The 25,419-nt window shown below is 41.9% G+C and overlaps 1 protein-coding gene across 9 annotated transcripts in view; it reads right to left on the bottom strand.

Annotated features, from left to right (window-relative positions):
• ANKRD44 (ankyrin repeat domain 44) overlaps nucleotides 1-25,419 on the bottom strand; it is a 316,425-nt gene that overhangs the window by 75,901 nt on the left and 215,105 nt on the right. For 5 of the 9 annotated variants that reach the window (XM_037043703.1, XM_037043710.1, XM_037043707.1 and 2 more), the window contains exons 14-16: nucleotides 24,622-24,762; nucleotides 22,317-22,397; nucleotides 18,404-18,515 (exon numbers count right to left, since the gene is read on the bottom strand). In XM_037043703.1, the coding sequence (XP_036899598.1) occupies nucleotides 18,404-18,515; nucleotides 22,317-22,397; nucleotides 24,622-24,762 (334 nt within the window). Of the gene's footprint in view, nucleotides 1-18,403; nucleotides 18,516-22,316; nucleotides 22,401-24,621; nucleotides 24,763-25,419 lie in introns of all 9 variants that reach the window. The other 4 variants (XM_037043709.1, XM_037043702.1, XM_037043704.1 and 1 more) reach the window with 1 other exon arrangement.

Here is a 25,419-nt window from a genome sequence, read left to right as displayed (position 1 = left end):
TCTCCTGTTGTACTGCACCGGCTGGCACTTCCAGTCCAATGCTGAACAGGAGGAAAGAGGGCATGAATGTTCTTAGTCTTGTCCTCACTTTATGGAAAAAAGCTTTAGATATTTTACTATTAGTATGTTGTTTGCCATAGACAGTTTGCAGATAACCTTTATCTGATTAATGAAGTTCCTATCTATTCTTAGCTTGCTAAATTTTTTTTTTTAAATCTCAAATGGGCATTAAGCTCTACCAAATATTTATCTGATTTTTTCTCCTTTTTCTGTTGCCGTAGTAAATTACCTTGGTCAAATTTCTAGTGGTAACCTACTTTGTATTCTGAAAATACTGCCTCTCTGTTGTGATGCATTATCTTTTTCAGTATATAGTTGTACTTAATATACCAATTTTTTTAAATTAATTAATTTATTTATCTTTAGAGGGGAAGGAGAGAGGGAGAGAGACATCAATGTATGGTTGCCTTTCGTGCATCCCCTGCTGGGAGTTGGCCTGCAGGGAACTGGCCTGCAACCCAGGCATGTGCACTGACTGGGAATCGAACCGCGATCCTCTGGTTTGCAGGCCTGTGCTCAATCCACTGAGCTATGCCAGCCAGGGCTCTAATATACCAATTTTTATATACCAATATTTTATTTAGAATTGTCAGTACTTATGGATGAACACTTTTGGTTTAAAAATATTCTTTTTTGTTCTATCTTAAGCAATAAAAGAACTGTAGATAATATTGAAAAAAGACTAGACACTTAGCTTCACTTCATAAACTTGAGCTTGTTCATATTGACCCAACCACATAACAGTTCTTTTTGCTTTTATTTAAAATATTTTGTTATTTTTACATCTAAATAAAGCAAAACGTGTCTGGGGGTTGGGAAAACACAAAGGGATAAGGACCACGTATTTCCAAGGGGGTAGTGCCTTATTTATTTTCTGCATTTTTGCCAGCTGTCAGTATATACTAAGTCCATCAAGATGGAGTTGGGTCTACTTTATAGTGAACAATATCTGGTATATTATATGCTCTTAATAAATAAAAGCAAAACTACCAGATGGTGACACTGTAGGTAAGTCTAGTTTTTCATTCTAACAGTAAAAAAAATGTTTTCTTTTTAAGTACTATCTGGAAAAATCTTTTGGGACTGTGGTTATTGCACATATTAATAATTACCTACACCTTTATACTACCAGTGCAGGTCCTCAAAGTCGCCAAATATTTAAGCCAGTATGCCCTAAAGTCATCAGAGAAAAGTGCTAGAGTTAAATTGGGAGATTCAGAGAGCTGTTCTCTCTACAGTCAGAATGTGAATCTTTTTAGTGTTTTTCTCAGCATTGCATTGTTATTGCCCTGTGTTCTGCAAACTACAGTCTTTTAAACAGAGAAGGGGCACCATACAAGATAAAAAGTATAAATAAAAATTTTAATGAAAATTAAAGAAGCCTAGATTTTATGTCAGCTGGCTTTTTTTCCTTTGTGACCTCCAAGAGCGTTATTAGTTTATTGGTACAATAGTAGCTACAAAGACTTTAGTTATTAGTCAGTCTGTACATAAGTCAGGGACCTAATCGCCACTCTAAGTTGGAATCCAAGTCAAAAAGGCAGCAGGTCTCCTGGGTTTCACACTATTTAAAATGTATTCAGTCCCCTATCCATTATCCACATATCCATCAACGAAAGTACTCATCTGAGAGCTAATTCAGTTGAAGTTCTACACTATAAAACACTTGATTGCATTAAGTGGCAGGCATATTGAAATGGTGACAATATTCAGGGTCATAGGTGTTGCATTTGATCAATTCTACTTGCTGAGCATGTACGGTTCTTTGTGCATTACCGGGAAAACAATAATACTGGCCTTGTGTTTCCATGGTGACTTCTGAGAGCAGTTCTTAAGTTTAACAGTTACTTCTGTTAATCAGCTATAATTTTTATTGAAGCAATATTCCCAAATTACGCTAAATCACATTATCATCATGTTAATTTACTTTTTGTCTCTGCACAAGATAAAATTTATTTGCCTAGGACAAGAGATGTTTTATTTAGGGCTGGGTTAGAGAGCAATGAAGAAGCCGAGGGACATGGCAATATGATTTTTTAAATGCAGGAAAAGAAAACAAAGGAGATGATTTGAACACAGAAAAATTACTAATTTCTCATAAATAAAAAATTACGCAACAGAAAAGTATCCTACTTCGGAAAGGTGCTTTGCTTACCTGCTCTCAGCCCTGACAAAAACTGTGCAGACCAACCCAGAAGACTCTCCGATGCCATTTTTTAATGTTAAATTACAGTATAGATTTCCTGCTCTCAACATTAATAACATTTTAGGGATTGTAACCCAGACAATAAAATATAGAGTTAAAAAGATTTTTTTCTACTGGTTCAATGAAATCTAATCGTGACGGGGTTCTGAGACACTGGCTAAGCACCGTGGACTGCTTCTAGCTGATGAATATTAAAACAATCAGCCCAGATTCAAGAAAGTGGGTAAAGAAAGCAGCTGTTATTATAAGCAAAAATTAAAACAGATGGGAAAGACTGACACGCATGTGTTCAGCTGTGGGCCAGCCTCACATCTAATCTTTTATGAATGGCTGACCCCAGGTGGGGATGGGCTTCAGGAGCACAACTTGAGGGGCAGCGTCCGTTTTCTCTTTACTGTGCACTGTGTCAGTTACAACGTTCCTATTGAGTGGATGATGCAAATATCATCACAAGAAAAGAAACGATAGTGAAAACGGGTTCTCTGACAAATTCAAAGTGAGAGGTTGATCAGTTTTATCAAACCAAATTCAAGCATCCGCATACATTCTCCATCGTTCGATTCATTTCGGGTTTGTCTAGTCTTCCACACTCGCACAGATGGTGGGGTGAAGACACATGTCTTCTGAAGAGACACACAGTAAACACGCCACACTGACAGGTGTCAGTAAATCTCATTGACCCCGAACACAGAAGGGAACGTTCCAGTCCCTCCACTCTCAGAGCATGTCACCTGTACCTCTCTTCCGGGACATCATCTTTTATTTTGCACAATGAATGATAAGAGTAAGGAAAAATGTGGAATTATAACAGATTATAGTCCTTTATAACAGTTCTTCATTTACATGCTGACTCCCCTGACTGGACAGTAAGCTCCCCGATACAGAACCTTCTCCATCTTTGTAGACCTGGCACATAGCACAGTGCCCAGGAGATGGGGGGATTGATTCAGATACAGTAAATACGTACATTATAATAGTTTCTACTTGTTCCCATCATATGCCAGCACCATGCCAGACACTTTGCTTATATTATTCTGTTTAGTCCTCAGAACAACCTAATCCGTACTCGACAGATTAGCCAAGACATGGAGGCTTACAGAAGTGAAGTAAAATGCTTAAAAACCCCATGGGTAGGTAACGGCAGAGCTGGCACTGCAGTCCAAGCCTAAGCGATGTGACTTCTTGAACTTCTGACCATATCACGTGGCGTGGAGGTCTAGGCATGGTCAGTGGCACCGTGGGAGGTGGCTGAGTGCAGACTCCACACATGGGGTGCAGCCACTGGTGGCCTCTGCACTGCCACAAGGGGGCAGTGATGAGAGCTGCATCTTTACTAGACATCTGTGACCTAACAGCTTTTTTGATGTTAACAGAAATTGGAGATTACTAGTAAGAGGGGAGGAGGAAAGTAGTAAGTGTCCTGTGGTAGCCAAGAGGACTGCATAGAGTACATGGGAAACATGACAAAACTCTGGCAGAATGGGAGGGGACAGAGACAGAGAAATGATTTGGAGATGGTTATTATAATCCTACGATTGCCCTATAGAGAACCGGAAAATAAGAGTGACGTTTTGAGCCAGTATTTATACAGCATATGTCTCGCTTCTTGTACTAGATGATAACATCTTCTTGCAAGTGATATCCATGTCTAATATATTTCTATGTCAGCCGTGGTCCAAGCACATTGCCCTATTATTTACTCTGTATCTCCAGGAAATAGCCATGGTAAAGGTAGCTAATGTAAGAGAAGTCACGCCACAGAAGCTGTCCCAGTGGACGACCAGGTTGGTTTCCATGGAGTCAAGGGGAAACAGCACCAGCGGTGAGCGTTTCTCCCACAGCCCAGGGGAGAGAACTCCTGGGACAGGTTGCCCAGGGAACTCTGGTTGACAAGGCCTTTGGTCTTGAGGCGAGCCCACGTTAGGTCATCAGGGCTGGAGTTCATTGACTTTTACTCAGTTCCTTTGATTTTTAGTTTTATATTCAGAAAGAAAACTTCTGGTCTTCATTCAGTTTATAAAACTGAATCTCCTATTTGGAAGACAATGTAGCTGTGGCAAATGACCCAAGTCCCCGGTCTGCTCAGGAGTTGGACTTTTCACTGTAAATTCACAAAGGATGTTCATGTGTACACAACTCATATGACAGATGAGGATTAATAAAGCTTATGAACTTGTGAAAGCTGATTCGCTGACCCAGATCTCCAACCTCATCAATTGCTAGTACCAGTAAAGCCTTTAAAAGACCAACATATGGAAAATACTAAGCATCATCTTTTTAAAATTGAATTTATTGGGGTGACATTGGTTTGCAAAACCACACAGGTTTCACGTATACAACTCAATAAAACATCCTCTGCACACTGCACTGTGCGCCCGTCACCCCAGGCAAAGTCTCTTTCTGATCCAATTTCCCCCCCTTTGCCCACCTCCACCTCCACCTACCCCACCCCCCTTTCCCTCTGGCTATCAGCACAGTGTTGCCTGTGTCTATGTGTTACGTGTCTATGTGTTCAGCTTAGCCCTTCACCTTCTTTCACCCAGTTCCCCTTCCCTCCCGCATGACAGCTCTCAGTCTGTTGTATCCTGTTTTTATCTTGTTCATCAGCTTATATTGTTCATTAGATTCCACACAGAGGTGAGATCATATGGCACTTGTCTTTCTCCGACGAGCTAGGTATGACCTTTATTGTAATATTCCTTTCATTTTAAAAAATATATATTTTAAGAGAAAATGACACTGAAAAACATGCTGCTTGTCTGAAATAATTGCTTTGGGTTACTTCTCACCACAGTTTGTCTCATATCAATGTGAGGAACGTGAGACCCAAAGAAGGTTGAGACTGAAAACTCTTTCTGTGACTAAAAAAATGAGTTTGTGTGTGTGTAAAATAAAACATGTGTTTGGGAAACTAAAAATTTAATAGAGAGTTGTCATTCTATATTAAAGTGCTTTTCCAGTGACCAAGTATATTTTATTGCTAATATTAACAAAGTCATTCTTCCATGCACCAAATGGTCCACAGAACATAAATGCAGTGCTACTCATACAGGAAAAGAAATCTCAGTTATTGGTGATTTGGTTTTTCCAAATATCTCTTTCAGCTGTGACAGATGGCTGAGCCCCTACTCTCCGCTGGAATCTTAGAAAGGCTCTTTGTTCTTTGCATCGTGACCCCGTGACATGAAGGCACAGGTGTGCCTGCGAGCTCTAGCTCCCCACTAGAAAGTGCTCAGGTCTCTACACTCCTGTAACTGAATGAGGATCGAGAAGGAAAGTGATTATCATGGGGACCTGGTCCAGACTTCACAAGGGACGCATCCTCGGCAGCTGCCAAAGATAAAGTATCTTTGGAGAAACAGTCTTGCTGGGAAGTCACTCCTCCTGCCAACTCTCCCCCCACCCCCGCCAGCCCCACGCAACCCCCACAGGCTGGGAGTGGTCATCCCTGGCAGCTGTTATAAGGAGGGTGAGGCCAAGATGACAGCAGCTGTTACAAAGATACTGAACAGAGATTCGAGGAGGAAGGCTGGGTGTTGTAGACCGCTCTGCCTGGTTCTAGGAATTGTATCTTGACCCCTTGTGGCTAAGGGCAAGGGACGACCTTTGGAACGCCAGCTGCAGGAGACAAAGTTTGTCTCTGGTAGAATGCTGCCTCAGTTTCCTCTCCCTGCCCCCAAAGCTTGGTTGGAAGTCAATGATGGGTAAGACCGCTCACAGCAGGAGGCAACCTAAGCCAGACTTGATCACTTGGGAGGCCTTCATGGAAGGACTCAGGGAGCTGCAACAAAGAGCAATGGACTCTCCCCCCCTCCCCCTGGTTTTGATATAGCCCGAGTTCGAGTTCGTGTTCTCTGGGAGAAGCACCTCCTGGCTCTAATCCCCTTAAGCCTGAATACCTGATGGGGAGAGGTGCAGCTCCTTGCCTTTGTAGAGCGTGTCCTGAGGGAAAATCTGGCATCACAAAGACTTCCTGATAAACCTGTGAAATCTGCTCTGCTAAGAGTGTTTTCATTCATATGTTAAGGGTTCGAGCAGGAAACCCTAAAACTGTTCCTGACAGACTCTGACTCACAGTAAGCCCTCAGACTTCTTTGAAATGTTATCTACTGTTTGATCCTGTATTCCTGTGTATTACAACCCAATAAAAGGCCCTGGAAGAGGGGGCTCAAGGCCTTCTTCCCCTGAGAAACTGGCCACTGCTCAAGGACTTTCTCTTCTGGGAAAATGGCCACTTCTCCTCCCTAACACATCATGTCTCAGTCACATTTACTCTCATCCGTGGCACAGGGGGGACTGGCGAGGAAAGTCACCTCCATAGCCAGGTTCAAGAGTACTTCTATAAAAGATCCGCACTCAAGTCCAGAGGTTTGTGCTGCAGATTGCAAACAGCGGATGCCCCTGAGAGCCGCACCTGGGTTGTTTTACCTCTCACTGGGTGGGTAATGCTATAATACAGTGGTTCTGCCTGCCTGGCAGAAAAAGAAAATGCAGACTGACAGTCAAGACAAGGCTTTCCAGAGAAATGCATGACATAGACATAACTGTCACTGGTATTGTCCAAGGTTCTCCGGCATCCCTCTGACAAAGCACGAAGACTGGTCATCTCAGTAATGTCTTGGTTGGCTGCCACCGACTTGGCTGATGTGGAATTCAGATGCTCTGAGACAGCTTTGTCCTTCAAAGTCTGGAGTTTGTCTGTTCTCCAGACAGCACAACGTAACTGTTAAAAGCTTGGAATTTAGACTCAGATGAACAAGGGTTTGGGTCCTGGTTCTGCATCACACCAGCTGCATGACCCAGGGCAAATTAATTCAATCTTTTGCTACTTCAGAAGAGTCTTGTGTCAAATATGGCTGAAAACAGGAGTCACTTCACCATGTTGCTGTGAGAGTTAAATGAGATGATGCAGGAACAGGGTCTAGCCCAGCCTGGTTGCAATAAATGTTATTATGACTTTATTAAAAAATAGGCATGGGTTGTTATACTTCTCCCCTAGGAGAAAAGGCTTGGAAAGAGAATTGGGGTTTGGTTTTATTTAAGGAATTGATTATTTAAAGAAATGAGGCTCTGATGACCTCACATTGTTGATAGAAATTCCATGAACTTCGGGGACGTAAAGTTCAGAGTGTCTCTCCATTCTCTATATCTTCTTTGATTTCTCTCATCAGAATTTTGTAGTTTTCAGCATACAAGAGCCATATTTAATTTTTAAGAGTTTTTTCTTGGTTCTGTGGGATTTCCCATGCAGACACTCCTGTCCTGGGCAAATAGAAAAAGTTTCATTTCTTTCCCTTCTGATCTTTTTGCCTTTTATTTCTTTTTCTTGCCTATCACTCTTGTCAGAAGGTCTAGCACAAGGTCGAGTAGCAGGTGGTGAGAGCAGACATCCCTGCCATAGCCCCTAATTTAGGGAAAGCGTTCAGGCCTTCACCATACAGCACAGTGTTAACTGTTCATTTTCAACTTGTTGCATGCATTTCATCACACTGAGGAAATTCCCCTCTATTCCTATTTTTCTGAAAGTCTTTTTTCTTAATGTTGAATGGGTTTTGAGTTTTGCCAAAATTTTTTTCTGCGTCATTTCACAGACTCATGTGATTTTTCTTCAGTTTGTTAATATAATGAATCACACTGGTTGATTTTCCAATATCAAAATAGGTGTTCCCTGTAATAACCCCATTTGGTCATGGTATATAATCCTTCACATACATTACTGAGTTCTATTTGATCCTAGCTTAAAAAATCTTTGCATCTACATTTGTGACATAATGGTTTCTATCTCTCTTTTTCTACTGTCTTTGTTTGTCTTTGGTATCAGGGTTTTAGTTTCATGAATGAACTGAAAAGTGTTCCCTCCTCTTCCATTTTTCAGTAGAGGTTACGTAGAATTAGTTTTAGTTTTTCTTTAATGGTTGGTAGAATTCTCCAGTGAAATAACCTGGGCCTGGAGATTTCTTTTGGGAGAATTTTCCAATTCCATTTGCTGGCCCTGGTTGGGTAGCTCAGTCAGTTAGAATGTCATCCCAACATGCCGAGATAGTGAGTTCAATCCTTGGTCAGGACACACACAACTATGAACAAATGAATACACAAATAAGTGAAACAACAAACTGACGTCTGTCAGACTGTCTCTCCCTCTTCCTCTTTCTCTAAAACCAACACATAAAAAAATAATATTCAATATCCTAAACAGTTATAAGACTATTCAAATAATATACTTCACATTGGGTAAGTTGTGATGGGTTTTCTTTTTATGAATTGGTCCATTTCACCTAGTTGTCAAATGTATGTGTGCAGAGTATTCGCAACACTCCTTCATCACCCTTTTTGACGTCTTCAGGGTCTGCATTCAGAGCCCTGTCTCACTCCTGATCGTAGAAACCTGTGTCATCTCCTCTGTCAGTCTCAGCAGACGTTTGCTAATTTACTGATCTTTCTGAAAGAAGCAGATCCTTGTACCACTGATGCTCTCCAACGTTTTTCTTCTGTTCAATTCTATTTTTTCTGCTCTCATTTCTATTATTTCCTCTTTCTGCTTATTCTGCTTATTTTTTGCTCTTCTTTTTCTAGAGTCTTGAGAAGCTTAGATTGTAGATTTGAGGTTCGTTTTTTCTCTTTTCTAATGTAAGCATTTAGTGTTATGAAATTTTTTGCATTAACTTGTTTCCCCAAATTTGTTGTGTGTTCATTTTCATTCAGTTCAATGCATTTTGGGGGGATTCCCTTAAGATGTTCTCTTTGACCCATGGGCTATTGAGATGTCTGTTATTTAATTTCCAAGTATTGGAGATACTCCTGGGATCTTTCTGGTATTGATTCCTAGTTTTAGTCCACTGTTGGTAGGAGATACACTACATACAGTTTCAATAATTTTAAGGTTTGTGTTGTGGTTCAGGACATCTTGGTGAATGTTCCATGGGCACTTGAAAAAAACACATTCGGTTGCTGTTGGGTGAAGTGTTCTATAAATGTTGATGAGGTCCTTTTGGTTGATGATACTACTGAATTTTCTATATGCTTGATAATTTTCTGCCTAGTTGTTCTATCAATTGTTGAGAGAGAAGTGCTAAAGTCTCCAACTATAATTGTGGATTTCTCTGTTTATCTGTTCACTTCTACCAGCTTTTGCTTCCCATGCATTGCGGCTCTGTTGTTTGGTACAAACACATTTGGGATACTCTCCTTGAATGGGTTCCAACATTCACTGGGCTGACTTCCCCCTGGGCTCCAGCCCCTTGCTGCCCTGCTCAGTGCTGCCTAATGAGTTCGTAACTGGGTGGAAGGGAAGAAATAAGAAAGAAAGGAGGAAGAGAAGAATGAGGGCAGAAGGCCAGATTAACTTTCAGGCTAACTTTTAAACAATATTTTGTGTCAGAAATCTTTGTTTTTCCTAAATCACTGAGTCTTTAGAAGCTCCCATGTCCGGAGCAATAATTCTTTTTTGGATCCCTCACGGCTCCCTGTCCAGCTGAAAGAAATTACAGAAAATGTGAGTGTGAGAGTGTGTGATTTTAATTTTGTGGATGTCTTCATACCAGTTTGAGGCATTAGTATGGGTTTTTACAGCTTGAAAAAAATGGAGGGAAGAATGCAATAAAATCGGTTTGTACTGGGAAGTAATCAAGTCTACAGAAAAAGCCAAGCCACAAAAGTTTAAATTTTTATTTCCTCTCTCACCCGTGTCTTTTATGAAATACCTTCCTAACACGAAGGACCATCAATATAACATGTATTTTTATAAAACAGCAGTTAAGTTTTATCACTAAGTCAAATGAAATTACCCACAAGTGTTTTCATTTGTTCAACAATTTTTGGCCCCTGCTAAATGCTTGGCATTACCAGAACCTTATGTCTTATAAAGTTGATATTTAAATTCACATATATTTAAAGGATACTTGTTTATTTGTCTTTAGAACTAGGTGTTAATCTTCCCTAAAATAAAGGCTTTAAGTGTGCGACTTTGTTTTGAATTGGTGAGTCATGGGGTATAATCAAACAATAACTTTACTCCCCTTCTCCCTATACCAGGTCTAATCTCCTTTATGAAGCTACTTCTTCATTTCTTGCCACCTCAGATAAGATCTGCAACAAAAAATAAAAAGTTCTCCAGGCACTTTAGTTATCAACATAACTTCATGTCAGTGACTAATATCTGTATTCCATTGTAGTAATCACAAACTCTGTTTAACATTCAAGCTTCTCTCTGCCACCCACAGAGGTGGGACGAGGGGGGGGTGGGGGGGGTGGGGGGGCAAGGCTGACTCCCCTTTCCTGGCCTAGGGCTCCTCCTCCTCCTCCCTCATTGGCTACCTCTGCTGCCTCCAGAAGGGAGGGGCACAGAAGGGGACAGGAACAGTGGTCTTACTGACTGGCACCCATCTGCAGTGAAATTCTCTGACCAAGTCAGTTATTTAGAAAAACCATATCTCTGGGATGCTTGTTTAATTTCTCCAGCAATCCCCACTACTGGGGCCTCCTGCCTGCAGTTCCCTTGTCTGGGCAAATGCACTTCTCTGCTGCTAGCTTACATTCCACGCTCCTCAGTAGGCATCCTCGGTCTCCCCACTCTTCTAGGCAGCCCTCTTGAGTAGGATTCAGGAGTACTCCAGGCCAGCGCTGGCCCTTGGATTACATTTGGACATTAGGAAACATACACTTCCGATCCTTTGCTGGCAAGGGTAGAGTATTTCTCAAACACACATCTTTTAAAATTTAACTTCTGGCAAGCAAGCTTTGGACAGGGCCATTCATTCTCCAGGTTTATCATCTGCCAGTCCGCTCAACTCCCTAAATTGCATGAGAGATGTATCAGATAACCAGTCTTCTCACAGCTTTTCTTGCTGGGCTTGAGATCAGCAGAAAGCATCCTTCCCCTCCCAGCACTGGGATATCCAGCTTCCTAAATGGAGAAGGGGGTTGAAACACTAATATCTCACATTGAAAAGTAGCGCCAATGGCTCCACCATCCCAGCCACCCCACTAAAGGTGAAACTGAAATTGTTTAATGCATTCCATTGATGGTTCTTTCATCAATTGCCAAATTCACTCACAGTAAAGCCAAAACAATTTTTTATCTGCTACACTGCAAAGAAATAATGGGAACACTTTTGTCATAAACTATTGTCTATTCCATCATTCTGCACACAGACTCACATCCTAATTCTGATTCAAAATTTGTGGGCTGACATTTATATTCATAGCAGGGAGTAGGCCGCCAGCAACATCAAATCGGTGCCCACCCCGTACTCCTTCCCTTAATGAGAGTTTCCCGGAAGATTTCATTTCAACTGAATTAAACAGACCGAAAAATAAGACCAGCATTGTTGAGGGTGCCACTGCTCATGGGAAGTCTGCCTGCTGGGAGGTCATAGACAACCCCCTACCCTGCCCCAAGTCCTTCTCTTAGCAGGTCCTCTGGGGACAGGAAAAAGCCATCAAAGACTGTTTGGAGATAGGGTTCAAGTTTGCTGGGTTGCCTTTTTTTTAATCTTTTTGTTTGCAGATGACTACTTAGTGCCTTTTCTTTTTTAAACTTTTCTATACTCTGCTTTCTTAGCCTTGAAAAGCGTAGATATTGCTAATGTGAGTATATCTGATACAGAGCCAGATGGTAATGATTTCTTAAAGACCTATGATAAACATAAGAAACAACCCAAAACATTGAGTAGTTTACTTGAAAGTAGCATAATTTCAGTGGTCAGTTGCCCAGAATACGATTGTCTTCAGTCTGTCTTCAGAGAATCTCAGAAACTCCTAGAACAAACATGCAGGGGCATTTGCCATGCCCACATAGTCCCACAGCTGAAGTTCAAGTTAGCTCACAACAGAGGGAAAAGGCCTGAGGGAAGCAGCCAAATTCCAAGTGATTTGGCATGGCAATATCTTGGACTGAATTTAATCAGAAGCCTGCAGTTTTCAAACAATCTCTCTAAAATTCTGAAGGCAATTTATGTAATTATATTGGAACATACATGTTTCCATTTCAATAACCAAACCACAAAAGTCTTTATGTTCACAGGCAAATCTTTAAAATAGTAAAAGATATGTAGCATGCCCATATAAACGCACGATTTCCAAATAGAGGCATAATTCTGAGTGCTCCCTTCAGCGTCAGGAAGACTACATTCCCAATAAAGGAAAAGGGAGGCCCAGAGCCGCTCTTTGCCAGCTCTCTCTCTGCACTGAAACGTACATTTTATTCCTACAAGACGCCGTATTAGCCAAGTCTTCTCTGTTCCACTTTGATATTTTGAGCCCAAGTGAATTTAACCGATCCCAGCTCTCAGCACACACTCGTAGGCAGACTTTTCACTTGCACGCACAGCAGACACATCTCTGATCACATCCTGCTGGGAGCACTGCCGAAGTAAGCAGACACGGCAGAATTCTGAACATGGTCTCCTCTCTCAAGGCCACAGTTTGGTACTACTTTCCAGAAGTCTGGTGCTTATGGGACAAATTCAATATAAGCTTATATTGTGAAAACAACTAAAATAATTGGGGTTCCTTTTCGATTACAGCAAAGTAGACTGAACACAAAATATGGTTCATCAATTCTGAGCTTGTGATCACAGACAGAACTCGCAAACCATGAAGGCCAAGTACACACACATCAAGTTAAATGTCAGAGTCAAATAAAATATGCACCAGAGTTAATGATATATGTCTAATGACAGGCATAAAAGCAGGAATTGCTCCACTAAATGGGAAGAGAGGCAGAAGGCAAATTTTACCAACCTTGCAAATCCGCTGGCTTTGATGGCCTACCATCCCGCTCAATCCTACTCCACTGCCCAAAGACCCACCTACCTGGTCTGGGAGGAAAGGCTCAGAGGGCACAGATACTCGCTCGTCCTCTGTGTTCCTTCAATAGGCCGGACACATAGGCTGGGGAACATGATATAAAGGAAGGTCTCTCTGCATACTGCCTGCTCAGAGGCTCAGATGCACCATCCAGAACCAGAACAAGTCTTTCTTTGGCGTTATTCTAGCACCAGCACAGGGTCAAGACCAATTTGTTCAGGTGTGAGCCTGGGAAGGACTGGGGTGTTTGTGTAGTGAGATGAGGGAGAAGACCGGCACAGCAATGATGAGGCTTTGAAATGCACCTTCCAGTGCACGTTGGTTACAGTAGTTGGCTTGCCGCCTTGGTGTCTAGGACCCACAGAAATGGGAGCTTTAAGGAAATATGAGGTCCTAGAGAGAGAGGGTCAAATTAGAAAAGGTGCCCCTCAAAAAACCCACTTCTTATATCAAGAACAGGCCTTGTTGTTCTCATAAGGGAAAAATTATTTTTTGTATCTACATAAGATAATGAGTGCTAACTAAACTTATTGTGATAATTCCCAATACACATATTTTGCTGTGTATAATATATACTTTTTGCCTAACTATTTGAGGAAAAAAGAAGGATGTACATTGCACATGGGTATAATGATTACATACCATGAGTATAATAATGGGTATAATAATCTCATGTATAATGCACACAAAGCCTGGGCACGCATTATACATGGCAAACTACATGCATAACGCACACCCACATAAGTCAAGTCTTTATGGTATACACTTCAAACTTATACAGTGCTGTATGTGAGGTATTTCTCAATAAAACTGAAAGAACAAATAATTAAATGGCATAATGTATGCAAATTCCTGGGATTTGATGAACACACACAGTAAGATGCCATTGATGGTGGGCCCACCCTCTCCCCAGTGCATTCACAGTGGGGTGAGTCAGTGGTGGGGATAAGACACCTACAATGGTCTGGCTCCGTGATGCTACTCCCAGGGCAGGGTCCAGGGTTGGGTTTTGCTTTGAACAGGAGGGGGCTGGGTACAGATATGTTTATAGCCTGCTCAGGAGCTCTGCTTAGTTAAACTACACCCGAGAGGAATTTTAGGATGCATTTCAAGATAGAAATACATAGAACTTTCCATATAACTATAATAATTCAGGAAAATAAAAGGAGAATTTCTATCTAGTTCCTGTTATAAATAACCCACTAAGGTTCTTTTCTGAAAGCAAACAGTGGTGCCATTTCTACCCATTTCTACTGATAACCTGGTCCTTTTCAGCTGACAGTGCAAATTAAAATCAGTTAATATGCCCCCAAACCCTTCCCCGCCAACACCTGATTTTGAACATCTTGTAATCGCCAAGAATAATCATGTCTTTGTAAATCACACAGGGTAAGTGCTGATGTAAGCAAAGGGGTGATTTTATTATCAAACAGAACGTGTAAAAACCTTCTTGCAGACAGAAAGCCTTTTCATTGGCGAACAGCCATAAGGGGCCTGAAATGTCTTTCCTGAAAAATAAAACTAATGTGCCATATATGACTTACATAGAAAGAAGAAGTTTCAGGATAATCATTCTCATAGTTACTATACTATAGGATTAAGGATACTTGTCAAAAGTATCTTTAAGTATCTTTAAACTTGTACTTTAAAACAGCACAAGTTATTAAGACAAAGTAACAAACTTCATTACAAAAGTTCGCATGCCCAATTAGAACCCCTGTGTTCCCAATAGGAACCCCTATGTTCCTAGCACTGTTATGTACAATGGCTGAGATCTGGAAACAGTCTGAGTGCCATCAGTGGATGAGGGGATAAAAGAACTCTGGTACATTTACACAAGGGAATACTACTCAGCCATAACAAGGAAGGAAATCCTACTTTTGGCAATATCATGAGTGGACCTGGAGATTCTTGTGCTAACTGAAATAAGACAGCCATAAAGAGACAAATACCATGTAATCTCACTTATATGTAGAATCTAAGGAACAAAATCTGAGGGAAAAAACAGAAACAGGAATGAACACATGAAACAGACAGACAGATGTCAGAGGGGAGGGGGATGGGGACTGGATGAAAGAAGGTGGAAGGATTAGCCACAGAACATCCATGCATAACCCACAGACACAGACACCAGTGTGGTGATGGCCAGAGGGAAGGGGGGTGGGGGACAGGTGAAGGTGAACAGAGAGGGGGCAAATGGGGACGTCTGTAGTTATGTCAACAATAAAAAAAGGTCATATGTCCAATTATGACTTGGTTTTCATAGAGAAAACCAATGAAAAGCAGCTGTGTCCTAAGTACATTTTGAGATGCAGGCTCATAATTTTTAGGNAACAGGAATGAACACAGGAAACAGACAGACAGATGTCAGAGGGGAGGGGGATGGGGACTGGATGAAAGAAGGTGGAAGGATTAGCTATAGAACATCCATGCATAACCCACAGACACAGACACCAGTGTGGTGATGGCCAGAGGGAAGGGGGGTGGGGGACAGGTGAAGGTGAACAGAGAGGGGGCAAATGGGGACATCTGTAGTTATGTCAACAATAAAAAAAGTTCAGACGTCCAATTATGACATGGTTTTCATAGAGAAAACCAATGAAAAGCAGCTGTGTCCTAAGTACATTTTGGGATGCAGGCTCATAATTTTTAGGGTAGTTACAGTAGCTCCACCACTGACTGCTACCCACACACACACACCCCTTTCTTATGTGAAATCTAAACCCTAAGTCTTACTTGTTGACAGGTCTGGACCAAGTCCCACAGAATGCTGGAGCTAGAAGGCAGAAGTGGTACCTCCCATATCTTAACCTATTCCTACAAGCCTTTGCTCCATGTTTAAAAGCCTTGAGTGGTGGTGGAGCTTTAGCCTGAAATGGAAGGCAGAACAGTGGGTAAACATCTTTTTTTTAAATCAGGAATCCTGATTCATGGTCCTGCTTCCTCCACTGACCAGAGCTATGACTTTGGACAAACCAGTTAATGCCCCTGCAGTTTTGGTTTGTCATAGGGATTGTCCCATTGCCACTTTTGATTCCATATAAAAATCCAAATTATAGAAGGCTTTAAAATCACAGGCTCTCTACTTCTTCCTATGGAACTGGTTGGTTTTAAAATATGTCCACAAAGTCTCTGACACTTCTGCCTTTGGAAGGCAGAGTCTAGCTCACCTCTCTGGATTCTGTGACTGCCACGGGGGATGGACACAGCGGAAGCGACGCTGTGTGAACTTCAAGGCTAGACTGCTCACTAACACTGACATGGTCTCATGCTCTCTCTTGCTCCCCCACTCCATCTCACTCTCTCTCTCCCCCCTGGGACAGAGGCCTTTGGATCCCTGAGCCAAGCTATCCAGCTACTTGAAAATCGCCAATCTATAGAAGACCAAACAAAGAAACCTCTTACTCAGAGATAGAGGCCCAAGCAATGTCAGCTGTTTGAATCTTCCAAGCCAGGTGATTGACACAGGTGTGACGAAGCCTTTGCGATCATGCCAGCCCCAGCCACTGTCTGACTATAATCTCAGGAATACCTTTAACTAGACCAACTCGGCCAAACAACTCCTGAATTCCTGATCAACAGAAACAGTGAGAGCTAATACATGATTACCATTGTTTTAAGCCACTAACTTTTGGTGTGATTTGTTATGAGGCCACAGTAACTGGAAGGACCATGGTAGAATCAGAACTAGGGGGCAAAAAATGCCACATCCAAGGTCAAACAAGGAATTCTTTAGCATCCACAAGAACCACAGGAAAGAAGACTTAGAAGTATTCAAGAATGATGAAGGTAGGTACAATTCACCGATAAATGCCACACAAAAAACCCCCACTAGAATATTCACCTTTTTATTTTCAAAGTAGGTGACCTTCACGAACATTCGTAATGAAAAGAACTAGGGTAAGAATGACCCTAATGGGAACCATCAGAAACCAGCAGCGGAGGAGGTGGGGCCTCGTTTCACCCTTTCTCTGCAGCACTGGCGTCACTGCTCGCGGCTTTCTGCCGCACTCCTTCCTCAACGCGCCCTGCCACTGTGCAAGCGTTTCCCTAAACACACCTCCAGATAACTCCGAAAAGCAGGTTCCTCCTTTTAAGGGGGTAAGGAAAAGAGTTGGAGTCCAGGCAGCAAAGGTGGCACCTGTCACTGGACTGGGGTAGTGGGGTCGGGATAGCCCGGGTGTCCTGGTGGAACTGAATCACGGATGACGCTCAGGAGATGGCAAATGCTGGCCAGCAGAGATGATTTAGCTGCAAATCCACAGGCTTTCTTCCTAGCCCATCCAGGGTTTCACATAAAAATCCAGAGTTCTACTTCTCTCGAAACACTGGAAGTCTAGCAACCCCAGGTATATATTCTCACCTGGTCTCAGTCAGCTGAAGCTGACCAGCTATTTCTCCCTTTGGACAGAACATGTGCTCTCTGTTTGCCACAATCCCCACCATTCCCTGTTCTGTACATGAGCTCACTTCACTCTTTTACTTTGCATTTTTGGTCCCTGTGGGCATTTGAATTTGTGTGTCTCTCTTTTTTTAAGCAGATTTATTTACTTGTTTGTTTGTTTGTTTATTTATTTAGAGGGGAAGGGAGAAATAGAGGGAGAGAAACATCTATTGGTTGCCTCTCATTCATGCTCTGACTGGGACTGAACCCACAATCCAGACATGTGCCCTGACTGGGAATCGAACCAGCAACCCTTCATTTTGTAGAGTGATGGTCAACCAACTGAGCCACACCAGTCAAGAGTTGAATTTGTGTCTCTTGACCTAGACCAACAGAGGCATTTCAGATTCCCAAACGTTAGGGTATTCCTTGCTCACTACAGGTTTAAAGTTTTGGGTGGTTTGGAAATTCTAGTAACTTCTGATTTTTGTGTCCTTGCCAATTTCTTTCTCTAAACTACAAATGTGAAACCGTAATAACCCACGTGCCTCATGATTATGTAAGTCCTCTTACAGCACTGTTATTGAATACTGGGGTGCTAAGTGTGCCCCCAGAGATATATAATGAGCTGATGTGAAACAGTCAAATGATCTTTAAAATACAAACTATGTCCCTACACGGGTCTCACATTCTCAGCCCCCCAAAATATGGAAAAAAGTTAAAGTTAACTGTCATTTCTAAGATTAGGATGGAGGAAAAAGGAGCAAAGAGATCTACCTATCATGAAGTTAAACGATGTAATCACTTACCACAGAATATCTTCTAGGTGATTTCTAGAGGGGACTTACCTAGGCAGTGAGGTCATTTCCTGAGAGATTAGAACCAGTGTTTTCAGGTCTGGGTTTATGTGTGTGTTAGAAAAAGCAGAACAAGACAAAGCAACTCACCAATTCCAGACACTGTCTGTGGCCATAGGCAGCCGCGTAATGTATGCTATTGTAGCCTTCCTTGTCCCGGATAGATGGATTTGCACCATTTTGAAGCAGAAACTCTAAACATCTGTAAGTATAAAGGTGAGGTTATTTTAGAAACATCTCTGGACCAAACAGATAATGAATGTAAATCTCCTCCTATTATGAATGATCCACAAAGCACTTTGTGAGTTTAAGTATTTCTTTAAAAACCCTACAGCAATGCTGTTTTATGTACCAGAAGGTTTTTTTTTTTTGTTTGTGTGTGTACATGTTTTCTGTAGCTTCCTTTATTTCAGCTTAAAATAGCTATTCTAGAATCCAGGCAAGGCTTTAGCAACAAGAGGGTAATGAAGTTCTTTTTCCTTCTCATACTAAGGAAGGAAAAAAAAAGAAGAGAAAACTAGTCTGTCATCCATGTTCAAAAGACGAAGTCTCAACCATAATAAAGAAATGGTCAGGCCATTGCAACAGGGTGACCTCAGGGAGAAGGTTTATTTTTAACCTCACTGCTAGAGACTCTAAGATCAAAAGATTAGAAAAATGAAAGTTAAAAAGCGTAAGAAAACAAGAACACAAGAAGAGCCTACACAATAAAAGGATTAAAGGAATAGATTAACATTTAAAAATAATTCAGTAACCACATATGAAGAAAAAGGTTAATATTACACCATTAGGAATATAGACTAAAATAAATAATAAGCAGTATATTTTAAAAGCTTTTATTTTTTTAATATTTTATTTATTTATTTTAGACAGAAGGGGAAGGAGAGAGGAAAACATCAATGTGTGGTTGCCTCTTGTACATTCCCTACTGGAGACCTGACCTGGCCTGCAACCCAGGCATGTGCCTTGACTGGGAATCGAACTGGCAACTCTGGTTTGCAGGCTGGCAGTCAATCCATTGAGCCACACCAGCCAGGGCTTAAAAGTCTTTNTAAAATAAATAATAAGCAGTATATTTTAAAAGCTTTTATTTTTTTAATATTTTATTTATTTATTTTAGACAGAAGGGGAAGGAGAGAGGAAAACATCAATGTGTGGTTGCCTCTTGTACGTTCCCTACTGGAGACCTGACCTGGCCTGCAACCCAGGCATGTGCCTTGACTGGGAATCGAACTGGCAACTATGGTTTGCAGGCTGGCAGTCAATCCATTGAGCCACACCAGCCAGGGCTTAAAAGTCTTTTATGACAGAGCTGTAATTTTTTAGAAAAAGCCACCATCTGTAGAATAGAATAGAGAAAGGTGTGTGGCTCCACCTTTCCAGAAATACCTCAACCTCCAGGACACAAATCCTCAAGGATGTGATGCGTTAGCTCAGGACCTACTGCAAATGGTATAGCCCTGCTGGGGAAAAGGAAGGAAGTAGCGCTGCTCTGTAATTCCCATTTTATTTCTGTGGCAGTAGGACAAACAAAACATTCACAAAACCAAGCTGATTCAATTTCACACTCACATTGAAAGTGTAAGATTCTCACTTTGAAACGACATTTACCTATCTTTTGGCAAAAGGGAAAAGGAGAAAATAAATCACATACAGAGACAGTTTAAAATGATATTTTAATTTCTAGAAAAACTGATGAAAGACATAATTTTTTTAATCCAAAGACCTCCATGTCACATGATTTATGCATAAAACATTCCATGATAAATCAAACTATCATTGCAGTTTGGTTGCATACCATCTTTGCTGATCTGTGCCTTATAAGGAAATCCTTTTCTATTTTGGTCATTAAATGCCCATGGATGGGATTCTAGGCATAACTCCTTATATACCAAATGTGGCTCTTTAAATAAAATCATTCAATAGGAATAGCATTCTAGTGGACACACAATTCCAATCAAAGAATTACATTCTTAAAAAATCTGTTGATAAATTTATAATTTAATATGTAATTTGGGAGCAATCTGAATTGCACCCAAAGAGTTATTTAATCCAGAATATTATACCTGACCTATGCTATCAACAATTCTATTAGAAATAACAACGGTAGTATAGAATTTGAATATTTTCCACATCGTTTTTTAAGGGACCGTGAATAACGAGTGTTAACTGGGTCCTGACTAGCAATTTTGGCAGCTAAGCTGCAATGTCGGGAGATGCACAGTAGGTTAGGGGTGTATCTGGACAAGGGCAGTAGCTTCTCTGCATAAAAGAGCTCTCAGGCAGGCTGGTCCCGCCCTCCCCCCATTCTGGCTCCTTCCCTCTCCACCAGCAGTAAGAGGGCTGCTCTGACCCAGGGCAAGCTTGCATTCCACTGGGGAAGGGAGCACTAAAAGCTCAAGTTGCCTAAAATCCCACAGCCTTTAACATGGTTATTTTCATTTTGGAGTATTCGACTAAAACCTTGACCATTTGGCTTGACTCACAGCTGTTTGCACAGCTGTGGGACTCCAGTTATGTCCCCAAACCTGCACCAGAGCCACACTCTCTAACTATATCCTTCTGAGTTCTACATACAACTTCTAACTTGTAACTCTGTACTATGGCTCGGACACCGGAGGGGAGCCCCGGGGGGGTGGGAAAAAGGCCCTCCTCCCACCCTGGTGGGGTAGACACAAGCAAGAGGTCACAGAGAAACTTGTCCTGCTGACAACTGGAGAAGAGAATAAACAAGTAAAGGGCTGTGTGTGCATGTGCGTGCCACTCTTAGGGCACTACATCCACTGGGCCCCAAGACACAAAGTGTGGGCACTGTTCATTTGTTTGTGCATTTATTCAACACACACTTATTGAGCACCAGCTATGTGCTGGTCACCACACTGGGCAGCACAAGCTTGTCGCTGTGACTTGTAGTGCAGGAATGACTCCCACAGAACAAAGCATTAGGGCTTCCCATGTATCAACGCCCCTGGGTGACGACAGTCCTTCCCATCCCATCACGGCACTGGCTGAGTCTCTCTCAGAAGCCAGAGAGTGGCAGGTAGGGTGAGGTGGGACAGGAGCAGCCGGCGGCAGGAGCGGGGGCTGTTTGTAAGTTGATGTGTGTGTGTTGGAGACAAAGAGGAGAGTACGGTGCATGTATGTATGTATACATTTCATGTATGTACACTGAAATCTCAAAACATGTATGTATAGAATCAGCTAAATAGTTATCTGCAGGTCACAAAAAGAGAGCCTAAGGCCCTAAGACAGAGGTGCCAAACTCATTTTCCCCGGGGGCCACATCAGCCTCACAGTTGCCTTCAAAGGGCCAAAATAATTTTAGGACTATATAAATGTAACTACTCCTTAACTGTTAAGGAGTTGAAATTACATTCGGCCCTTTGAAGGGAACCAGGAGGCTGATGTGGCCCCCGGGGAAAATGAGTTTGATACCCCTGCCCTAAGAGGAACTTCAGCACGTTGTCTGAGGCACATGACGGATGTCAGAGCCAGAAATAATATGTGAAACACACCTGCCTCCAAACACCGCTGACCAATCACAGTGACGGTCATGTCAAAGCTTTCAGTCTTAGAAAGAGTACCCTGTGTGAAATGGCATAATTAAGGGATGTATTTAAAGAACAGTTTCTGCCCTGGCTGGCGTGGCTCACTGGAGCAAGTGCCAGCCTGCGAATCAAAGGGTTGCCGGTTCGATTCCCAGTCAGGGCACATGTCTGGGTGGTGGGCTAGGTGCCCAGTGGGGGGGGCAAGAGAGGCAACCATGCACAGATGTTTCTCTCCCTCTCTTCCTCTCTCCCTTGCCCTCTTGCTAAAAGTAAGTAAATAAAATATTTTTCTTTAAAAAAAAGAACAGTTTCTTCTTCAGTAAAGATAAGCCCACATTACTTTCTCAGGATCCCAGTGAAACCCCCAAATAGTAAGGCCGACCCATGTGGCCACTCAGAGAAGTGGACAGGGCGTCAGTAACTGTGCTTAGTGCTTAAGCTGAGAAGTAACTTACAGTGCGGCTTCCTTTTCCTTTTGTTCTCTGGCTCTTTCAAGTTCTTCGGAATTTTCATGGGCATTTCCTAAGGATGTCTTACTTCTCGGCGCAAGGAAAAGAAAAACAAATTACAATTAATTTTTCATGGCGAAGTTGCTAATGATTTTGGTGCAATTTAAAACTCAATGATTTTTCCCCCAACACAAAAGAAACAAGTACTATTGAATTGTCACTGAAGATATAAATTGTACATGGTTCTCACCAATGCTATCCAGTAAATCTGTTCTCTCTCAAGATATCTAACTGAGAATGTACTGTATTTTGTTGTGTATAATGTGCATTTTTGGTCCAAACTTTCAGGAAAAAAAACCCTTTGGTCTTAATTTTTAATTCAATTATTTACTTATTTAGATACTTGCTTTTGTATTATAAAGGAATTTTAGCATTTATTTTTGAATACATTATGGTACAAGGAATTTTATGTAACAAATAATTATAAAACACAAGAACAGATAAAAGGTACATGAAATTTGGTACAAAACCAATTATTGTATTCCAGAGTATTACTCTGCACATGGATATCGTTATTGCTTTCTAGATTTACGCTTTTAATGCATAAGCATAAATACAAGAGTTAAAAACATTTGTATAGATACAGAATTAGTACTACCCATGTACAATGCACATCCTTATTTTTCCCTCAAAAATTTGGGCAAAAAAAGTGTGCATAATGGAAGGCAAATTACGGTAACTGTCCTAACACTTCCACACAGGTATCAGCAGTTAAGACATCAATCAAGCTGTCCACCCTTCCATAAATATCCTAACCGCCCCAAGTAAAACGGAGGCGATTTAGCTTAAACACTTCTGACTCCTTCCACATTCATTGCTGCCTCTCTGCCAGTTCATTTCACTTATCCAGGAGTGGGGTCCCAGACAACCCTCACCTGCCAAAGCAAGTCTTCATCACCTAGGATTCCTTTTCCAGTTCTTAACAGGTGAAGTGTACTTGTTCCCTGACTCTACTCCAGGTGAACAGTATGGAGCCTGGCACAGTAGTTAGTAGATGTTTGTTGAATTAACAAACTGCCTTGCTGTGGGATCCTGAGTGCTTCGTCTGACTTGACAGTATTATATACACATGAAGGGGGAGATGAGCAGTATTTTCCAAACTCTGGAAATACGGATCATAATCCACTCCTGATTATAAAATCAATTTAGTGGGTTGCAATCAGTAATGGTTTTAATGAAATGAAAAACAACACAGAATGTATTATGTACAGTAAAAGTGAGTATGTTTTCAAAAAATGTGTTTCCATTATACACACACACATATAACACACATATGTGGCTGTATGTACTGGTTATGATATAAAATGTACTTCTTACTGTGAGTCACTGTTCAAAGCCATTGCTCTACAGCAGCAATTTTCAACCAGTGTGCCACGGCAGGCACACAAAAATGACAAGAGCCAACACAATAGCTGTCTGGTGTGAATGAATCAAAATTATACCTATTTTTGTCAGATCCGCAAAAATATATTTTTTTGGTGTGCCACAGAATTTTAGTAATTAGCTTATGTGTGCCAGGAGATGAAAAGGTTGAAAATCACTGCTGTACAATAAAAGGAGTTAGCACTGATCCAGAATCAGCCTCACAGCACAAGGCAGCAGATAATTCGGTAGTTTTCCAAACAGGGTCACCAGAAGCTGTTCCTGTGAAGGATGTCCTGGGCCTTACACCTTTGAGAACAGTCTCATAAATTGTGGGCACTCCTCCTTCCTAACCACCCAGAATCCAACAATGTCCAGGACAACCAACTTCCTCTCCTGCTCCTGAAGGGGCATCAGATCCAGGTTTGGAACAATAAATCAGTGAGTGACTACTTCACACACACCGACACTGTGTTTGAAGGCTACTGGGATTATGCATGGATAGATATTTTTTACACATGACATATATCAGCAAATGTAAGTTTTATAGCAAATGAAGCATTTAAGTGATGATAATGGAAAGTGCAGCATATGACAAAACAAATTAGAACAGATTTCGAATGTCAAACTGAAAACCTGGGCTTGACAGCTCCACTAGGCATTCTACCCCCAAAAACAGAGAAGCAATTGCGCAGTGACACATATAATCACATGAGAGAGCAAAATGGGAAAACTGGGGTTGGGGATGAAATATTTCGAACTCCTTTGGGTCTGGGTGAGAGAGATTCTTCCGTCAGTTTCCTTGAGCCTGAATGAAGAAAATTAGCAAACCCTCCCCTCCCCCACCCTACCCCCGAGGAACCAGGAAACAGGAATAGGCTGTTTTTACTTTCTATCCATGTCTGAAGCAGCAGCATAGTGCAACGCTGTCCGTCCCCAGTCATCTGTTTCATTAACGTTGGCCCCTGTGGTCACTAATGTCTCAATACATTGGAAATGACAATTTGCAGCTGCATAGTGCAAAGGGGTCCTGGAAAACAAACAGCGATTTGTTACTTCATTCAGTCTGAAAAGCAGACCCATCACCAGCGCTGGCACTACCAGCAGTATACCTGGGGGTGCGGAGAGCTCTCTGTCTCTCAGAGTGTGGAGGTTAAGGGATGCGCCTTCCTTTGCCTCGTACATTGCAACTGATGCTGCAGAACCAGCAGCCCGGACAAGGCTGTCCACCTGCAGGTCTATTCCTTCTTTCCGTTCCTCGTGCCTGCCTGTCCTGGTTCAGGTCTACATCACTGTCCAACTGGAATATTGCAGTACCACCCCTATTAGCCTCCTTATCTCTAATCCAACTCCCACTGAACTTCCAGTTGCTATGAATGAAGAAGTAGGTTTCTAAGGCCCGATGCCCACATATGACAATCCTGTCCTAAAACTTGTCTCCCTCCCCACTGAACAAAGCCTCGATTTCCCAGTCTGAAACTGAAGACCTTCCAGAGCTGGTCCCAATCTGCCTTTTCAGAGTCTCTCTCTCTCCCCTACATGAGTCCTTTACTGAATCCAAATGGAACGACCTGCGGTTTTCCCTATTATGTCCACACTTCCCTCTGCCTTCACCCATATTGTTTTCCTCCCTGGAGTGTCCCTTCCTGAACCAGGTCCACCCCTCAAGACTCCCCCCACCCCCCTC

The sequence above is a fragment of the Sturnira hondurensis genome, unplaced genomic scaffold (assembly GCF_014824575.4).
Source record: "Sturnira hondurensis isolate 20B ecotype Veracruz unplaced genomic scaffold, ASM1482457v3 Scaffold0004136, whole genome shotgun sequence".
Lineage (NCBI taxonomy): Eukaryota > Metazoa > Chordata > Mammalia > Chiroptera > Phyllostomidae > Sturnira > Sturnira hondurensis.
Note: the sequence above shows the minus strand (reverse complement) of the source record. Positions and strands in the feature narration are given on the sequence as shown.